The sequence below is a fragment of the Bombina bombina genome, chromosome 7 (assembly GCF_027579735.1).
Source record: "Bombina bombina isolate aBomBom1 chromosome 7, aBomBom1.pri, whole genome shotgun sequence".
Classification (NCBI taxonomy): domain Eukaryota; kingdom Metazoa; phylum Chordata; class Amphibia; order Anura; family Bombinatoridae; genus Bombina; species Bombina bombina.
In genome coordinates this window covers 377,443,445-377,464,766 of record NC_069505.1, presented here as the reverse complement: position 1 = coordinate 377,464,766, position 21,322 = coordinate 377,443,445, and the positions used below count along the sequence as shown (strand labels likewise).

At 40.0% G+C, this 21,322-nt stretch overlaps 1 protein-coding gene across 1 annotated transcript in view; it reads right to left on the bottom strand.

Annotated features, from left to right (window-relative positions):
- Positions 1 to 1,360, bottom strand: part of SYN2 (synapsin II) — a 759,797-nt gene extending 758,437 nt beyond the window's left edge. Inside the window, exon 1 of the mRNA XM_053721097.1 lies at positions 846 to 1,360. Within this exon, the coding sequence (XP_053577072.1) occupies positions 846 to 1,171 (326 nt within the window). The 5' untranslated portion in view covers positions 1,172 to 1,360. The remainder of the gene's footprint in view (positions 1 to 845) is intronic.
- Positions 1,361 to 21,322: the final 19,962 nt, after the last annotated feature.

Below are 21,322 nucleotides of genomic sequence, written 5' to 3'. Positions count from 1 at the left end.
CATGTCTGTCTCAGAGTATATATGTGTGTGTGTCTATACTAATGTGTGTGTGTCTGTGAGTGAATACATGTCTATCTCAGTGTGTATATTTGTGTGTACGTGTCTGTGAGTATATACATGTCTGTCTCATTGTGTATATATATGTGTGTGTCTATATTAATGTATGTGTGTCTGTGAGTATATACATGTCTGTCTCAGTGTGTATATATGTGTGTGTGTCTATACTAATGTATGTGTGTCTGTGAGTATATACATGTCTGTCTCAGAGTATATATGTGTGTGTGTCTATACTAATGTGTGTGTGTCTGTGAGTGAATACATGTCTATCTCAGTGTGTATATTTGTGTGTACGTGTCTGTGAGTATATACATGTCTGTCTCATTGTGTATATATATGTGTGTGTCTATATTAATGTATGTGTGTCTGTGAGTATATACATGTCTGTCTCAGTGTGTATATATGTGTGTGTGTCTATACTAATGTATGTGTGTCTGTGAGTATATACATGTCTGTCTCAGAGTATATATGTGTGTGTGTCTATACTAATGTGTGTGTGTCTGTAAGTATATACATGTCTGTCTCAGAGTATATATGTGTGTGTGTGTGTCTATACTAATGTATGTGTGTCTGTGAGTATATACATGTCTATCTCAGTGTGTATATCTATACTAATGTATGTGTGTCTATAAGTGAAAACATGTCTATCTCAGTGTGTATGTATGTGTGTCTGTGAGTATACATGTCTGTCTCAGAGTATATATGTCTGTACCTATGTAGCTTAGCCCCACTTGCCCATGCGCACATTCCCCCGGCACACTCACCCCTCCCGGCCAGCCGGCACCTACCAGTCGGTGTGAGGCTCCTCGATAACCAGCAAGTGTTTGACCTTCCTGACCGCGGTGCCGCCACTTCCCGCACTCTGCTCCACTAACCCGGCGGAGGCCGCTGTCTGCTTCACAGCGTTAGTGATGGAGCTGAAGAATCCGCTGGCCGCTGACATCTGGCTGGATTGCCTCCTCTCTGGAGCCGGGGATGCCGGGGGCTGCTGTGTGGCTGGGGCTGCAGGGGGCGGTGGCTGCTGGGGCTCTGGCCGCTGCAGGTCAGTCATGTACCCATTGGGAAGGTTGGCTATGAAGCTGCTGTCCGACAGCCTCCTGCGTAGAAAGTTCATCCTTTATCTTAGTGCACAACGTGCAAAAAACACACAGATGAATAATAAAGACTGTGAATGGGCAACAGAACAATAAATATAAAATAAAAACAGGAAATAAAGAGGGTAATAGAGATTCTGTGGAGAGGTGCAGCAGCTTCCTGTGCTGGTGGTGCGGTTCTCCCTCACTTGACACAGGGGATGCTCACTTCTTCCTGCTCCTACAAATCAATAATTGCACTGGCTCCAGCCTTATGTTATTTTTTTTCCATTTCTCCTGCGGCTGCTCAGGAGGCTGTGTGTGATTTTTTTTAAAGGATGAGAAAAAGGAGGGGAGGGTGTTAATATGAGGGTTGTTCTGCAGTGATGTCCCAGCCCAGGCTGCTGCTTCCTCATCCACAGATAAAAAAAAAAAACATTGGTGTGAGGAAAAACCTCACAGATGGTTTATTTATTTTACATTTAAATGAAGGAGATTAAAAAAATATATATTATTTCCAATTTTGAGCCAAAATAGAAGTGTAAATCCATGAAAAAAAGCAGGAATCTAAGCATAGGAACTGGCTAATTTTTGATTCAGCACCATGGATAGCGCTTGCTGTTTAGTGGCTGCATTTAGTCACCAATTGGCAAGCGCTACCTGTAGTGAACCAAAGATGGGCCGTATTGTAAGCTTAAATTCCTGCTTCTTAAAATGAGAAACCAAGAGAACAAAGAAAAATTGATAATGGGAGTAAATTAGAAAGTCGCTAAAAAATTGCATGCTCTATCTAAAGCATGAAAGAAGAAATTTGGGTTCAGTATCCCTTTAATTTTTTTTACATATTGAGGGTGCACACGGTGCTCATGCACAGACAAAGCCTCTGGATTTGCTATATAGCCGTCAACTTTTGCTGTCCTGACCGCATTCCACACATGCTTTACAACATATGTGGAATACAGCGAGGTAAAGGATAATACAAAAATAAAAATAAATAGCATGATACAAGTAGATTAATTGAGTTTATATTTTAAGAAAAAAAAATACCATATATGGCTACACAAAGGCAGGGTCGGCTCCAAGGGGGGGCAAAGCCCACCCAAATGGAATGTTGTGCCCCCTCAAAAAATATTGATATGTTCATACGCTTTAAAAATAATAAATAAAATAATTAATTGTTATGTAATGCTGCATGCTGGGGACGGAATTAGCTGCCGAATTGTGAGGTCGCATCACGCATCTGCAAGGAGTTCCGTGTCTTAACCTCTTATTTGGAATTGGAAGTTAATTAGATACTTTTTGGACTTGTCTTTAACCCTATTAATTTTACCTAACTATCGTGAGTTACTCATTTTCTTAAACAATAAACCATGATAAGAATATGATTGAATCATATAAATATAAGTCTATAAATGGCTATCGGCTTCTATCGAAGCATAGAGGTGCAGTCAAATATAAATTTACTGACTGGAACAGCAGAAATACTATGGGAAGCTGTAAAATCTGAGACAGAGAGAAAAAAAAACTATAAAAATAAACCTTACCTTAATGTGTGAAGTATCAGCATGACACTATACATCAGCCACAGCAGCACATGTCACTTCTTTGCTAGGAACAAGTTTCCTCTCACCCTGCACTAGACAATGCTGCATGGGGGAGGGCCGTGTGTGCACTCAATTATCCTTCCCACTAAAACCTTTCTACAAAGCACTGTTCCCCTAAAAAACTTCTGTTAGTTGATCTTAGGGCCATAGCAGAAAGAGCAGGGCTAAGGGGACCAGCAGACTGGATGTTGTCTGCCCAAGGCTGTATGGATACAGTGTGAGATAAGTCACACAGCCTCAAGACACAGCCTCAAGACTGAAGAGAGCAGTGTGTGCAGCTGCACAGATGCTCAAATCCTCACATGCCTGCCGCTCCAGCTTTCTGCTGCATGCGCCTACAGTCAGCCCTACCCAGAAACATCCCCACCACCAGAGCAGTTACCTGGTAATAGTGGTAACCCCAGCAGGACCTTTTCTGATGCAGTGGGATTGACTGGATGCTGAGTTAGGGATTAACATTCAGTGCTGCAGAGTGCACACCTAAAACAGCACATGGCACTAGCTTGGCATGTCACATGACACCGGCACGGTCTGGCACAGTTTCTCACAAATAAATATAAGCAGAGAACTTTTGACTCTGACAGTATTAGGACTGACTGTGTGTGTCCCCCATATCACATGACATCAGCAGTCTGGCCCCTTTTGCCCTGTGTTAAAGACGGCCCTGTGCATTGGTGTTCCTTCAACAAAGAGAATGAAGCAAATTTGATAATATAAATAAATTGGAAGTTGTTTAAAATCACAATTTGGGTTTTTGATCCCTTTAACAACACAACAAAATCACACTAGAGTTTGCTGTCCTATGATTGTTATCACTATGATTACTTAACACTTATTAAATCATAAAATCCCTTATTAGAGTGGGTGGTTATGTTCTGGCAATCACCTAGCAGCTTAACAGACGCAGGAGGATTGTCTTTTTAAATAAGGCTACTCCACCCCTATGATTTTGTTCAATATGCATAAAGTTTTATTAGGTGTTTACTGTTGACAAGATAATCAACTGGAAGCCATGTTAAAGGGACATCAAACACAAATTTGTTATTTTATGATTCAGATACAGCACAACATTTGAAACAACTTTCCACTTTACTTCTATTATATAATTTGCTCAATTCTCTTGCTATCCTTTGTTGAAAAACATACTTAGGTATGCTCAGAGGTGAGAGCTTGCTGCTGATTGGTGGCTGCACATAAATACCTTTTTTCAATGGTTCACTGATGTGTTCAGCTAACTCCCATGGTGCATTGATGCTCCTCCAATAAAGGATACCAAGAGAATGAAGAAAAATTGATAAAATAAGTAAATTGGACAGATGTTTAAAAAATGTATAATCTATCAGAATCATAAAGATACTTAAAGGGCCACTAAACCCAAAATCTTTCTTTCATGATTCAGATAAAACATACAAATTTAAACAACATTACAATTTACTTCTATTATTTATTTTGCTTCATTTTTTAGATATCCTTATTTGAAGAAAAAGCAATGCACATGGTTGAGCCAATCACATGAGGCTTCTATGTGCAGCAACCAATCAGCAGCTACTGAGCATATCTAGATATGCTTTTCAGCAAAGAATATCAAGATAATAAAACAAATTAGATAATAGAAGTAAATTAGAAAGATGTTTAAAAATGCATTATATTTCTAAATCATGAAAGAAAAAATGTGGGTATCATGGCCCTTTAACATCTGGACAATTATTTGAAACTGCAGATTCCCTTCTTTAAAATAAAGGGCAGCACATCTGTTCATGCAGTGTAGGGATTTAGATATTGTTTCTATATGAGGGGCCCCACATCATGCGTCTGCTTCTGGGCATTGCTTTATTGCATATGACATCCATCCCTCACATAATAAATTAACGTAGGGATACTGTATATAAGCGTAAACTCTGGTCCCTACTCATTTACCTGCTAAAGAAAAATAAATATTTGCCACTTCCAGAGGATCATATGAAATCAACCTCCACACGCAGCATTAAGGCACCTACTCAAATATAATCAAAGTCACTACCGTGACCACTTACATCCATGAGATTAGAGCGGAAGGTACAACCTGTTTAACAGATGAAAAATTAAAGGGACATAATACTCATATGCTAAATCACTGTATAAAGCTGACATGAAAATATTACCTTAACATCTATTTGTAAAAAGGGAAGATATTTTACCTCAAAATTTCTTCTGCTCCCAAGAATAAGTGCTCTGTAAACAGTTAGAGCTACTGTAAAGCTGCAAGTTGACCCCCCCCCCAAAAAAAAAGCCAATCAGCACTTGCATTGCTTTGCAGTGAACTCATGAGATTTCACAGTAAACTTCCTTAAACTGAATAGGGAAATAACATGACTGTGACTGCACACTCCCTTGCAAGTCCTGCAACTAGTATTCTTTACAGTGGGGTGTGAATACTTAGGAAAGTTTGAGGTAAAATATCTTCCTTTTTTACATATATATTGGTGATATTTTCTAGTCAGCTTGTTACAGCTATGCTGCATCACTTTCTTGTGCTTCAACATTTGTGTATTATGTTCCTTTAAGACACCGGCACCATGTCTGCTTACTCAAAGAAGTTGTTATTGTATCACTTGATGAAGAGAGACGCCGCTCTGATTTCCTCGGAAGTGAGATCCAGTGAGGTCAAAGGGGAAAAAATAAAAAGTACTATGGCTGCGTGGAGCCGGCAAATAGACTAGACCACAAAAAAAGTCACAGGAAAGAAACAAGCCGCTGCTGAGCAACAAGTAAATGCAGATAAGCTTTACTGAAAAAATAGATTGTATCACTTACAGTATTTGGGGGGATAAAATGCCACTTTTAAAAAAGCTAGTTCATTCATACTCCACACTCTGCTCCTAAATTCAGCCTTTATTTTTAAAAAAATGATAAAAGGATAATGTAGCAACCTAGAGGTTCTATTAACCGAGTCATTCCTGCATATAGCATTTATGTTCCTGACCCCCAGTTTTTTTATTATCAAGATGAAAGCCAAAACACTAGTGTCTATTCACAATTGCACTTAAAGGGATATGAAAGCCCAGTGTATTTTCTTTCATGAGAGAGAGCATACAATTTTAAACAATATATATTATCACATTTTCTTGCTATTCTTTGAAGGAGAAGCACTGCACTACTGAGAGATACAGGAGTATATATACAGCCACCAATCAGCAGCTAGCTCCCAGTAGAGGATTTCTAATCCTGAGTCTACCTAGGTATGCTTTTCAATAAAGAATACAAAGAGCACAAAGCAAATTAGATAATAGAAATAAACTGGAATGTTGATTAATATTGATTGCTCTATCTAAATGTACTGTCCATTTAAGTCTGGGCATAGCTTAGAACTTGAATAGAAACGTATGTGCACTTATAGGGGCATATTTATCAAGCTCTAAAGACCGCTGCTCCATAAGTTGTCCGCCTGCTCTGAGGCGGCGGACAGCAATCAACCCGATCGAATACGATCGGGCTGATTGACACCCCTGCTAGCGGCCGATTGGCCGCAAACCTGCATGGGTCAGCATTACACCAGCAGTTCACAAGAACTGCTGGTGCAATGATAAATGCCGACAGTGTATGCTGTCGGCATTTATTGATGTGTAGTGATGTGCAGCGGACATAATACGCTATTTCGTATCATGTCTGCTCGCACATTGATACATATGCCCCATAATCTGCCATAAACATGCACCTGCGCATGTATTCTTCTTAATAAACAGCTAGGAACATGGATTCTATAGAAAATAATTTCTCATATGATGACATTTTTGATTGGCTGTATTGTGCCTGCGTCTCTTTAACAATATTTGCCAGACCTAGGAACCATCGGCTAGATTACGTGTTTTTGCGGTATGAGTGAAAAAGCAGCGTTACGGCTCTTTTTCACTACCGCTGCAGGTTTAGGGGCACCGCACACTTTTTTGGCCGCAACGCAACGTAACTACCGCAGCTTTCAAAAATCCTTTTTCAATGGGACTTCCATAGCGCAGGTATTACGAGTCTGCCTGGGAGGCCAAAAGTGAGCGGTACAGCCAATACCGCCAAGATCCATACCATAAACTGAAAGTCAGTAGTTATGAGTTTTACGTTACAAAGCTGTAACATAAAACTCATAACTAAAGTGCTAAAAAGTACACTAACACCCATAAACTACCTACTAACCCCTAAACCGAGGCCCTCCCGCATCGAAAACACTAAAATAAAATGATTAACTCCTAATCTGCCGCTCTGGACATCGCCGCCACTATATTAAACATATTAACCCCTAAACCACCGCACTCCTGCATCACAAACACTAGTTAAATATTATTAACCCCTAATCTGCCGTCCCCAATGTCGACGCCACTATACTAAATTTATTAACCCCTAACCCTAAGTCTAACCCTAACACCCCCTAACTTAAATATAATTAAAATAAATCTAAATAAAACCTACTATCATTACCTAAATAATTCCTATTTAAAACTAAATACTTACCTGTAACATAACCATAAGCTAGCTACAATATAACTAATAGTTACATTGTATCTAGCTTAGGGTTTATTTTTATTTCACAGGCAAGTTTGTATTTATTTTAACTAGGTAGAATAGTTACTAAATAGTTATTAACTATTTACTAACTACCTAGATAAAATAAATACAAATTTTAACTGTAAAATAAAACCTAACCTGAGTTACACTAACACCTAACCTTACACTACAATTAAATAAATTACCTAAATTACAAAAACAAACACTAAATTACACAAAATAAAAAAATAAATGATCAGATATTTAAACTAATTACACCTAATCTAATAGCCCTATCAAAATAAAAAGCCCCCCAAAATAAAAAAGCCCCCTAGCCTAAACTAAACTACCAATAGCCCTTAATAGCCTGTAAAAAAAATACAAACAACCCCCCAACAGTAAAACCCACCACCCACACAACCAACCCCCCAAATAAAATCCTAACTAAAAAAACCTAAGCTCCCCATTGCCCTGAAAAGGGCATTTGTATGGGCATTGCCCTTAAAACGGCATTTAGCTCTTTTTCAAGTGCCCAAACCCCTAATCTAAAAATAAAACCCACCCAATAAACCCTTAAAAAAGCCTAACACTAACCCCCGAAGATCCACATACAGTTTTTGAATACCCCACATCCATCCTCAACGAAGCGGCAGAAGTCTTCATCCAACCGGGCAGAAGTCTTCATCCAGACAGCATCTTCTATCTTCATTCATCCGGCGTGGAGCGGGTTCATCTTCAAGACATCGGAATTAATGTTGAAAAAATCCTATTGGCTATTGCAATCAGCCAATAGGATTGAGCTTCAATCCTATTGGCTGATCCAATCAGCCAATAGGATTGAGCTTGCCTCGTATTCTATTGGCTGTTCCAATCAGGATGGATGTCGGGTCTTCAAAAACTGTAAGTGGATCTTCGGGGGTTAGTGTTATGCTTTTTTAAGGGTTTATTGGGTGGGTTTTATTTTTAAATTAGGGATTGGGCACTTGAAAAACAGCTAAATGCCCTTTTAAGGGCAATGCCCATCCAAATGCCCTTTTCAGGGCAATGGGGAGCTTAGGTTTTTTAGTTAGGATTTTATTTTGGGGGGTTTGGTTGTGTGGGTGGTGGGTTTTACTGTTGGGGGTCTTTTACAGGTAAAAGAGCTGATTTCTTTGGGGCAATGCCTTGCAAAAGGCCCTTTTAAGGGCTATTAATAGTTTAGTTTAGGCTCGTTTTTTTTTTATTTGGGGGGGCTTTTTATTTTGATAGGGCTATTAGATTAGGTGTAATTAGTTTAAATATCTGGTAATTTATTTAATTGTAGTGTAAGGTTAGGTGAGTAACTCAGGTTAGGTTTATTTTACAGGTACATTTGTATTTATTTTAGCTAGGTAGCTAGTAAATAATTAATAACTATTTACTAACTATTCTACCTAGTTAAAATAAATACAAACTTGCCTGTAAAATAAAAATAAGACCTAAGATAAATACAATGGCCTTTAGTTATGAAGGTCTGTCGGACCTGATCCGACAGTGCGGATCAGGTCCGACAGACCTCGCTGAATACGGCGAGCAATACGCTCGCCGTATTCAGCATTGCACCAGCAGCTCACAAGAGCTGCTGGTGCAACGCCGCCCCCTGCAGATTCGTGGCAAATAGGCCGCCAGCAGGGGGGTGTCAATCAACCCGATCGTACTCGATCGGGTTGATTTCCGGCGATGTCTGTCCGCCTGCTCAGAGCAGGCGGACAGGTTATGGAGCAGCGATCTTTGTGACCGCTGCTTCACATCTGCTGTTTCTGGCGAGTCTGAAGACTCGCCAGAAACAGGGGCCATCAAGCTCCATACGGAGCTTGTTAAATAGAGCCCAATGTAACTATTAGTTATTTTGTAGCTAGCTTAGGGTTTATTTTACAGGTAAGTATTTAGTTTTAAATAGGAATTAATTAGTTATTAATAGTAAGTTTTATTTAGATTTATTTTAATTACATTAAAGTTAGTGGGTGTTAGGGTTAGAGGGTTAACAACTTTAGTATAGTGGCGTCGTCGTTGGGGGTGGCAGATTAGGGGTTAATAAATGTAGGTAGATGGCGGCAATGTTGGGGGCAGCAGATTAGGGGTTAATAAGTATAATGTAGGTGTCGGCGATGTCGGGGACGGCAGATTAGGGGTTAATAAGTATAATGTAGGTGTCAGCGATGTCGAGGGCGGAAGATTAGGGGTTAATAAGTGTAAGATTAGGGGTGTTTAGACTCGGGGTTTATGTTAGGGTGTTAGGTGTATACATAAATTTTGTTTCCCCATAGGAATCAATGGGGCTGCGTTACAGAACTTTACGCTGCTTTATTGCAGGTGTTAGACTTTTTTCAGCCGGCTCTCCCCATTGATGTCTATGGGGAAATCGTGCACGAGCACATACAACCAGCTCACAGCTGACTTAAGCAGCGCTGGTATTGGAGTGCGGTATCGAGCTCAATTTTGCTCTACGCTCACTTTTTGCCTGCTAACGCCAGGTTTTTGTAAACCAGTAATACCAGCGCTGTAGGTAAGTGAGCGGTGACAATAACTTGCAAGTTAGTACCGCACCGCTCATAACGCAAAACTCGGAATCTAGGCGCTTGTTATCACAAGTGAGTAACATGCAGTCACATATCTCAATGTGAAACTCTATTTATTTTATGATAATAGTTCCCACAAAATAGAAGTATAAATAGAAGAATAAAAGGAAACACATATATTATAGCACTTTGAGAAATCATTAAACAACAATCTGACAAGAAATGTTACCAAGCACTTTTGCACGTGCCCCCAAAGAAGAATTAGAACAAGATTACATCAGCCATGAATCATAAGTGAAAATGCAATTTATTAAAGAGACATAAAACCCAATTTTTTTCTTTTATGATTCAGATAGAGTATACAATTTTAAACAATGTTTCAATTTACTTCAATTACCTAATTTTCTTCGTTTTCTTGTTATTCTTTATTGAAAAGCAGGGATGTAAAGCTCAGGAGTGTGCATGTGTCAGCAGCACTATATTGCAGCAGTTTTGCAACAGTGTTATACATTAGCAAGAGCACTAGATGGCAGCACGATTTCCTGTCATGTAGTGCTTTAGGCATGTGCACGCTTCCTAGCTAGGTATCTCTTCAACAAAGAATAGCATGAGTACAAAGCAAATTTGATAATAGAAGTACATTAGAATAATGCAACAAGTATAACTACACCATTAGCAAAACTATTTCCTAATAAAATGTAATATGAGTACGTTAGCTATACCAACTCATCTAGAGATGTTCATTCGGTTTTGGACGAATGCACATTCATCACAAAAATGCGATGTCCGGAGCGGCAGATTAGGGGTTAATAGTATATTGCAGGTGTCAGCGATAGCGGGGGTGGCAGATTAGGGGTTAATAAGTGTAAGGTTAGGGGTGTTTAGACTCGGGGTACATGTTAGGGTGTTAGGTGTAGACTTAGAAAGTGTTTCCCCATTGGAAAAAATGGGGCTGCGTTAGGAGCTGAACGCTGCTTTTTTGCAGGTGTTAGGTTTTTTTACAGCCAGCTCAGTCCCATTGTTTCCTATGGTGAAATCGTGCACAAGCACGTTTTTCCAGCTTACCACTACCGTAGGCAAAGCTGGTATTGAGAGTTGAAGTGGAGCTAAATTTGGCTCAATGCTCCCTTTTCTGAGGCTAACGCAGCCATTCAGACAACTTATAATACCAGCGTTGTCTTAAGGGTGCGCTGGAAAAATAAGGCTCGTTAGCACCGCGGGTCTTTACCGACAAAACTCGTAATCTAGGCGAATGTTTGGGTTTCGTGTCCCTTTAAGGTTAAAGTTTTCACCTGAAGCGTTGAAACATTTACATTCTTTTTTAATGAAAATAAATGTAAATGTTTAATAAAAATTCAGTATTTGTTTCATTTTAAACAAAACGAATACAGAATAGTGCAGCCACGGAATATTCAGGGAAACGCATTTCCCTGAACATTCAGACCAAAAATTTTGTCTGAAACGCAATTTTCTGGACTGCCCATGTCTAATATTCTCCTGAAAGAAAAATGTTATCATGGCCGTCCCTGGGTCCTTAGGGAGAGACAGGATGTTTTAGAAAATGATTATAAATCGCATCTCCCAAATAATAGAGATCAAAGAAAATATAAAAAAAAGTACAAGTAGCCCTCAGTTTACTCCAGTGCTCTGTCAGATTAGCAGACGTTCTGCCAGCTGTCTAACCTCAAATACTAACCGTGCTCCACCTCGTCTTCGCATTCCAATCCCAGCACGTCAGAAATTACAATCTATCCGTCAGATTGTTGGACATGTTTAAATCGCATGTGCGCACTAATAACATTATACCCATCAGATTCTTGGATACTTTTTAATGCGCACGCAGACGCACACACTTATAACATATCTATCAGGTTATTGGACAGTTATTAGAGCGCATGCGCGAAATGCTAACACTTGTAACAATACATGTCGGATTTTACAAACCAAATCTGAAATAAATCACTTCACACGTACTGGCAAAAGCATTGAGATGAGTGCAAGCCTCTCTTCTATGGCTGCTTAGGAAGAGGTCAGAAAGGAAAGGAGGGTGAGGTTAAAGACTAGCAGGGAAACATTACATGACAGGACTGGACTGAAAGATCCATGCTTGTTGTTCATTCCTATGCGCAGAGAGAGAGTGCTGTGTGCTATTGTGAGAAATATAGTTCTCATGCACCATCATAAAGAAGTTCCAGCTGCGCTTTAAAAAGTGTCCAAGAAACTGATGGGCTTTAAATGTGTCCAACAATCTGACAGGTAGATTGTAATTTCTGACATACTGGGATTGGAATGCGATGACGTGGTGGAGAGCATGCACTGTGGGCATTTGTGGTCGCACAGCTGACGGAACGTCACTTCCGTTAGCTAATCTGACAAGTTTACTAATCTGACAGAACACCAGGGTTCTGTTCCTGAAGAAATAGTTGTAAAAAAAAATGGTGTAAAATGATGGTGAGTATTGCTTCTAAAGACATAATTTGTGTCATACAAGTCACCATTGACTCTTTGAGAAGGTATGGGGGCATATGTATCAAGCTCCCAATGGAGCTTGATGCCCCGTGTTTCTGGCGAGCCTAACAGCAGTTATGAAGCAGCGGTCATAAAGACCACTGCTCCATAACCTGTCCGCCTGCTCTGAGCAGGCGGACAGACATCGCCGGAAATCTGCTGGCTGCCGTTGGCCGCGAGTCTGCAGGGGGCGGCGTTGCACCATTGTGAGCTGCTGGTGCAGTGCTGAATACGGCGAGCGTATTGCTCGCCGTATTCAGCGAGGTCTGTCGGACCTGATCCGCACTGTCGGATCAGGTCCGCCAGACCTTGAGAAATAAGCCCCAATGTGTTTAAATACTGGTGTACAGGCCCTCACAGGATATTTGCATATGCCATATTATGCAAATATGCATATTACTAGGAGCATTTTTGTTAATGGAAGTGTATTGCAAACATGCTTCTATTTCACATTGAAATGCACCCATACACATTTAATTTTTGTTTTTTTTATCCTACACACACTTGTAATTCCTACACACCTACTAGACTAACCTGCACCCACAACCCCTAAATGCAACCCCCTAAAAATCATGCAAATCCCCTACATGGCCTCAGAAATTAAAAGGATATGAAACCCAAATTTTTCTTTCATGATTCAGAAAGCACCTAAGTAAGGGTGCTCCAGCTAGTCATGTCTTCCTAGAAAATGAATACAAAACCTGGAAATGGACTGCACGCTTAGACTGGACTGGGTGCACATCCCATGTCCAGGGTAACACTTTCCAGAATAAAATGTGTGCACCTTCTACACCTGTTTAACAATCAGAATAAACTGACACCACATACCCTGACCTAGACAGCATACGCTAGAGTAGATTAGGTGCAAAATCCATTAGGGATTCGGGAATACCCACAAATAGCAACAGACTCCCTGCAAAATAAAGTGACTGAAACACATTTATAGAACAAAATAACGGCTAGATTACGAGTTTTGCGGTATTAGTGAGAAAGCAGCGTTAAGGCTCATAACGCTGCTTTTTCACTACTGCTGGTATTACGAGTCTTGCAGGTTTAGCTGCACTGCACACTTTTTTGGCCGTAACGCAACGTAATACCGCAGCTTTCAAAGAGACCTTTTTCAATGGGACTTACTTTGCGCCTCGGAGACCAAAAAGTGAGTACAGCCAATACCACCAAGATCCATACCGTAAACTGAAAGTCAGTAGTTATGAGTTTTACACTACAAAGCTGTAACATAAAACTCATAACTAAAGTGCTAAAAAGTACACTAACACCCATAAACTACCTATTAACCCCTAAACCGAGGCCCTCCCGCATCGCAAACACTAAAATAAAATTATTAACCCCTAATCTGCCGCTCCAGACTTCGCCGCCACTATAATAACCATATTAACCCCTAAACTGTCGCACTCCTGCATCGCAAACACTACATAAATATTATTAACCCCTAATCTGCTGTCCCTAACATCGCCGCCACCTACCTACATTTATTAATCCCTAATCTTCCGCCCACAACGTCGCCGCCACTATACTAAAGTTATTAACCCCTAAACCTAACCCTAAGTGTAACCCTAACACCCACTAACTTTAATGTAATTAAAATAAATCTAAATAAAACCTACTGTTAATAACTAAATAATTCCTATTTAAAACTAAATACTTACCTATAAAATAAACCCTAAGCTAGCTACAATATAACTAATAGTTACATTGTAGCTATCTTAGGTTTTATTTTTATTTCACAGTCAAGTTTGTATTTATTTTAACTAGATAGAATAGTTACTAAATAGTTATTAACTATTTACTAACTACCTAGCTAAAATAAATACAAATTTACCTGTAAAATAAACCTAACCTGTCTTGCAGTAACACCTAACCTTACACTACAATTAAATCAATTTAATAAATTAAATGCAATTAACTAAATTACAAAAAAAACAAAGCACTAAATTGCACAAAATAAAAAAAGAAATTATCAGATATTTAAACTAATTACACCTAATCTAATAGCTCTATCAAAATAAAAAAAGGTCCCCCCCAAATAAAAAAAACCCTAGCCTAAACTAAACTACCAATAGCCCTTAAAAGATCTTTTTGCGGGGCATTGCCCCAAAGAAATAAGCTCTTTTACCTGTAAAAAAAATACAAACAACTCCCCAACAGTAAAACCCACCACCCACACAACCAACCCCCCAAATAAAATCCTAACTAAAAAACCTAAGCTCCCCATTGCCCTGAAAAGGGCATTTGGATGGGCATTGCCCTTAAAAGGGCATTTAGCTATTTTTCCGCCCAAACCCTAATCTAAAAATAAAACCCACCCAATAAACCCTTAATAAAACCTATCACTAACCCCCGAAGATCCACTTACAGTTTTTGAAGACCCGACATCCATCCTCAACGAAGCCAGCAGAAGTCCTTAACGAAGCGGCAGAGGTCTTCATCCAACCTGGCAGAAGTCTTCATCCAACCAGGTCCATCTCCAAGAAATCCGGCGCGGAGCATTCTCTTCAGTCTTCTTGAACAATGAATTCTCCTTTCAATGACGTCATCCAAGATGGCGTCCATTGAATTCCGATTGGCTGATAGAATTCTATTAGCCAATCGGAATTAAAGGGGAAAAATCCTATTTGCTGATGCAATCAGCCAATAGGATTGAGCTCACATTCTATTGGCTGATTGGAACAGCCAATAGAATGCAAGCTCAATCCTTTTGGCTGATTGCATCAGCCAATAGGATTTTTTCACCTTTAATTCCGATTGGCTGATAGAATTCTATCAGCCAATCGGAATTCAAGGGACGCCATCTTGGATGACGTAATTTAAAGGAGAATTCATTGTTCAAGAAGACGTCGATTGAAGAGGATGCTCCGTGCCGGATGTCTTGAAGATGAAGCCGCTCCGCGCCGGATGGATGAAGATAGAAGATGCCGTCTGGATGAAGACTTCTGCCTGTACATCAATGCCATACTTCCCTTTAGTACATCAATGCCATTTCATTTCCCATTTCAGACCATCACCTGGTCACCTATAATATTAATGCAACAGCTAAACCCACTTCTCCATCCCACCCCCCGCACTACATGCTGTGGATCTGCTCAAATTTTCAAAAATCATTCAAGATCTCCTCTCTCACACTTCCACTATAACCTGCCCTGATCTCGCTACAGCCCACTATAACAAACAAAAAGTGGTAAGAAAAAGAGAGTAAAAATCTATAAGGTGGACAGAAAGGGTAAATATACATATACACGTATTCATATAATCGCCACCACCTGTATATTAATATAGAAGTTGTGCAAGTACAACAAATATCTATATTTAAGAAGTATCGATAAATATTGAAAAAGGGACATACATACATATATACATATATATATATATATATATATATATACAGTATATATATATATATATATATATATATATATATATATATACTGTATATATATTCAATTGTGTGCAATAGGAATAAGCAAGCTTTTGCGCCACCAACTGCGCAAAACCTCACGCCATCAGTTACAGCCCTGGCACTCTCAGCAAACACCCTATTTGCAAATATGCTCCCTTACTGCTGAGTGTGTCTGGAGGAAAACTCACTCTAAACCTGATTTCATACACTATAAGTTTATTCTTCGTTCATACGAGAACCTACTTCTCTTCTCTCATATCTTCTCTTTCCTCAAACCCTAAATTACTCTTCTCCACCTTTAACTCTCTCCTCTACCCACCTGCACCACCCCCTCCATCTGTCTTTAGTGCTCAAGACCTGGCAGACTGCTTTTTAAAAAAAACACATAGGTGCCCATTTATCAAGCTCCGTATGGAGCTTGAAGGGCCGTACTTCTGGTGAGCCTTCAGACTCCCCAGAAACACCAGTTATGAAGTAGCGGTCTAAAGACCGCTGCTCCATAACCTGTCCGCCTGCTCTGAGGAGGTGGACAGACATTGCGGGAAATCAACCCGATCGAATACGATTGGGTTGATTGACACCCCCTGCTAGCGTAGATTGACCGCAAATCTGCAGGGGGCGGTGTTGCACCAGTAGTTCACAAGAGCTGCTGGTGCAATGCTGAATGCAGAGAGCATATTGCTCTCCGCATTCAGTGATGTCTGTCAGACATGATCCGCCCCATACTATCCGAAGCAACATCCCAACATCAACTTGCAATCCTTCAATTCCAGGCCCAGTGACCCCCTCTGCCACCCTCTTCATCTTCCATCCAGTCACTAAGAATGAAATTTGTTATTTACTATCTTCCTCACACTTCACTACCTGCCCGCTCAAACCTATCCCTTCCCATCTAATACCCTCCCTGTCTTCCACCCTCACTCCTGCTATTACTCACAACTTCAACCTATCTCTCTACCAGTTCATTCCCATCTTCTTTCATACATGCAAAGGTCACTCCCATACTCAAAAAACCCTCCCTTGACCATAATTCTCTCGAAAACTACCGCCCCATATCACTGCTTCCACTAACATCAAAACTAGTTTTAAACCACCTAACCCACTTCCTGTCCTCCAACTCCTTGCTTGACCCCCTGCAATCTGGCTTCCGCCCCAAACACTCAACAGAGACTGCCCTTACCAAGGTTACTAATGATCTTCTTTCTGCTAAAATTAATGGCCACTACTCTATACTTATCTTACTTAACCTCTCAGCTGCCTTCAACACAGTTGACCACCCCCTCCTCCTACAGACCCTATAGCTCCCTTGGCCTTTGTGACACTGCTCTTTCTTGGATTCACTCTTATCTTTCTCACAGGTCCTTTTCTGTGTCATTAGCTGGTGACTCCTCCTCTCAAATACCTCTGTCTGTTCTGGGTCCTCTATTCTTCTCAATTTATACTTCTTTACTGGGTAAACTTATCAACAGTTAGGGCTTCAAATATCACCTCTATGCTGATGACACCCAGATCTACCTCTCTACCCCTGCTCTCTCTCCCTCTGTCCTTTCCTTTCTCATGCCAGTGACTGCTCATCTGGCATTTCTTCCTGGATGGCCTCTCACCACCTAAAGATTAACATGTCCAAGACTGATCTCCTTCTAATCCCCCCCCCCCTGTAGCTCTACGCTGACTTCTGACTTTTCTATCCCTGTCAACGGCATCACCATCTCCCCATTGCCCCAAGTCCGCTGCCTCGGAGTTACGCTTGACCCAAATCTATCCTTCATTCCCCACATCCAATTGCTTTCTTCATCCTGCCGCAACTACCTACGCAATATTTCCAAGATTCGCCCTTTTCTGAGCGCAAACACTACAAAGCAAATAATTAAATCCCTTGTAATTTCCCGACTCGACTACTGCAATAACCTACTTACTAGCCTTCCTCTTTCCCACCTCTCCCCCTTCAATCCATCCTAAATGCCTCCGCCAGGCTAATCCACCTTTCCGTCATTCTGTATTGGCTGCACCTCTCTGTGACCCTCTTTATTGGCTCCCCATTCACAGCAGAATTACATTCAAAATTCTAACCCTTACATACAAAGCTCTCACCAATGCCGCGCCCCACTATCTATCCTCTCTAATCAGCAAGTATACTCCAGCCCGCCCACTAAGATCCAACAATGACCTGCTCCTTGCATCTTTGACTATTACGTCTTCCAATGCTAGACTGCAGGACTTCTGTAGTGCAGCACCTACCCTCTGGAACACTTTCCCTTGTGCTGTCAGGCTTTGCCCTAATCTTTCTTCTTTTAAAAGCTCCCTGAAGACTTTTTTGTTCAGAGAAGCCTACCACCCCACTCAATAATAAATTAATTTCACTTACCTAACATTTCCCTCATATAACCCTGTATTAACATCCTTCTCAATCTTGCAGTCCTCACCTCCTGTTTCTCAACCTCCTACCCTTCTAGATTGTAAGTTCCTACGGGAATAAGGCCCTGATTTCCTCCTGTATGTGTTTGCCAATTTTTGTCTTGTCTCTTACAAGTTTTATATCATTGTTTTATTTAAATGGATTGTACCAATGGACAGCGCTGTGGAATATGTTGGCACATAAATAAAGTATAATAAATAATAATAATGCATATTTAAATTTTTACCTTTTCTATCCCTTTAAAAATCTCATATAAACATCTACAAGGGGCTATACGCATGCCATGTTGTAAATACATAAAACAGTTTATTGACCTTTTTTCAGTACCACTGCATACAGGACAATGTGATCAGGCAATGTGCAATCAGCAGTTTGTTAAATGAACATATGGAGGTCATTTATCACACTTCTTTAGTGCTGGGTCCAATTAGAGAGACTATACTGAGTTAAGGAATCAGGATCAACATTTTATTACAAGAAACTAATCAAGTATATATTTGTTTTCTTCCTCGCTGCATCATAATAATGTTTCACTAACAGAGTATTCATATTAGATATTTTTAAATGTCTTACTGATCCCAGTGTGTATAGTCTAATATTTGTCACCAATCTCATGTTTATTTTAACATCTACATTTAAATGAAAAACGTTAACAATCTAGAGGGTGATATATTTGCTTTGCAAGCAAGAACATGTTTGTGTATATTAGAAAGAAATATGATAAGCAGTCATTATTGACTTTAACAATTTAAGGCTAGATTACGAGTGGAGCACAAATTCACACTCCTGCTTTATTTTTTATTATTATTCTTTATTTATAAACCGCCAACAGATTTCGCATTGCAGCCCATGGGTACAAGGATAAAACGGAGAAACAATACAATAAAAGACAACATTTTACAGACAAATACAGGGGGGAATTGAGGGCCCTATTCCTGTGGGAACTTACACTGTAGATGGGTAGGAGGATGGGAAACAGGAGGTGGGGACTGCAAAGGTGAGAATGATATAAGTGAGGAGATAGATAGATGTTAGGTAAGGAAAGTTCATTTGTTAATGAGTCGGGTGATAAGCTTCCCTGAAAAAAAGGTATTTAGGGAACATTTAAAGGAGGAGAGGTTAGAAAAAAGTCTGACAGCTCGAGGAAGTGCGTTCCAGAGGGTTGGTGTCGCAAGAGAAGTCCTGTAGTCTAGCATGAGAGGAGGTGATGGTAGAGGACGCAAGAAGCAGGTCATTGTTGGATCCTAGGGGGCGGGCTGGAGTATATTTGTTGATGAGTGAGGGCAGGTAGGGTGGGGCAGCATTGGTTAGGGCTTTGTAGGTAAGGGTGAGAATTTTGAATTTAATTCTGCTGTGAATGGGGAGCCAGTGAAGGGACCCACAGAGAGGTGCAGCAGAAACAGAGCGTCGAGAGAGGTAGATTAGCCTTGCAGATGCATTTAGGATGGATTGAAGGGGAAAGAGGTGGGAGAGAGAGAGGCCAGATAGTAAGTTATTACAGTAGTCAAGTTGGGAAATTACCAGGGAGTGGATTAGCTGTTTAGTAGTTTTAGCACTCAGAAATGGACACATTTTGGAGATATTCCATAGGTGGTTGCGGCAGGATGAAGAGAGCAAGTGGATGTGGGGAATGAAGGACAGATTTGAGTCAAGTGTGACTCCGAGGTAGCGGACTTGGGGTGATGGGGAGATAGTGGTGCTGCCAACAGTGATGGAAAAATTAGAAACTGGAGTAGAATTAGAGGGGGTTGGGATTAGAAGTAGTTCGGTCTTGGACATGTTTATTTTTAGGTGGTGAGAGGCCATCCAGGAGGAAATGCCAGATAAGCAGTCGCTGATGTGAGAATTGACAGACGGAGAGAGTGCAGGAAAGGTAGATCTGGGTATCATCAGCATAGAAGTGATAGTTAAAGCCATAGCTGTTGATGAGTTTACCCGCTTAAGCGTTAATTGTGCTAGAATTATGATTTTAAGAATTGTGCTCGTATTACGTGTTGAATGTAAACTGTTTTCGCTCTAGCGGTAACCTGACTAGCGCAAAAATCCATAGTAAGAATATTGCGTGCGCGTTCACGTATAGAAGTCAATGGAGAGAAAAAAGTGGGGGAAGAAAGGGGAGGGGGGGGAAGTAACACTCCACTCTCGTGAATATTTCACATTCCAGAATATACAGAATATATTCTATTTATTCAAAAATCAAAATTTCTACATATATCTGATAGTATTTTGGTAGAATATATATTTATACCTATATATATATATATATATATATATATATATATATATATATATATATATATATATATATATATATATATACAGTATATAGGTGATTTTATATAGGTATAGATATATGCAGATATATAGGAATATCCATTTAAAAATACTTAGAACATATTCCCCTATGTGAAGAACATTGGAATGTGAAATATTTACAGTAAATACATAGTTAAACTCTTTATTAAATATGAATATTGCATAAATATGATTTTTCATGTTTTCATCTACTTGACTGCAAAGGGCTTTCATTGCACTTATATATATATATATATATTAGGCAATAAGCCTGCCCAGAGGGCAGTCTATGTTTAAAAAATACAAACCCCCAAGCTAAAGTTACAAAAAATAAAAAAAGTAAAATTACAGAAAAAAATAAACAAAGCTATCCAAAATAAAAAAAATTAAAGTAAACTAATACCCCTATAAAAATAAAAAATCCCCCCAAAATAAAAACACCCCCTAATCTAATACTAAACTACCTATAGCCCTTAAAAGGGCCTTTTTTAGGGCATTGCCCTACGTTAAACAGCTCCTTTACCTCTAAAAAATACTAAGTCCCTCCTAACAGTAACAAACCCCCACCCACCATCCCCCCAAAATAAAAAACCTAACACTAAAAAAACTAAACTACCCATTGCCCCTAAAGGGGCATTTGTATGGGCATTGCTCCCTTAAAAGGGCATTCAGCTCTTTTTTAAGCCCCAAAAACCCTAATCTGAAAAAATAAATAAAAAATTACATATAGTCCAGCGGAGAAGGTCTTCTTCCAGACGGATCCATCATCTTCTATCTTCATCCGGAGTGAAGGCAGCGCGGAGCGGAGGTACGCAGCTGTGCTCCAGATGCCTGGATCCTCAGCGGCGAGTCCTCAACAGTGGCGGTCCTCGGCAGCGTTGCTCGTAGACTGAAGATTGAATGCA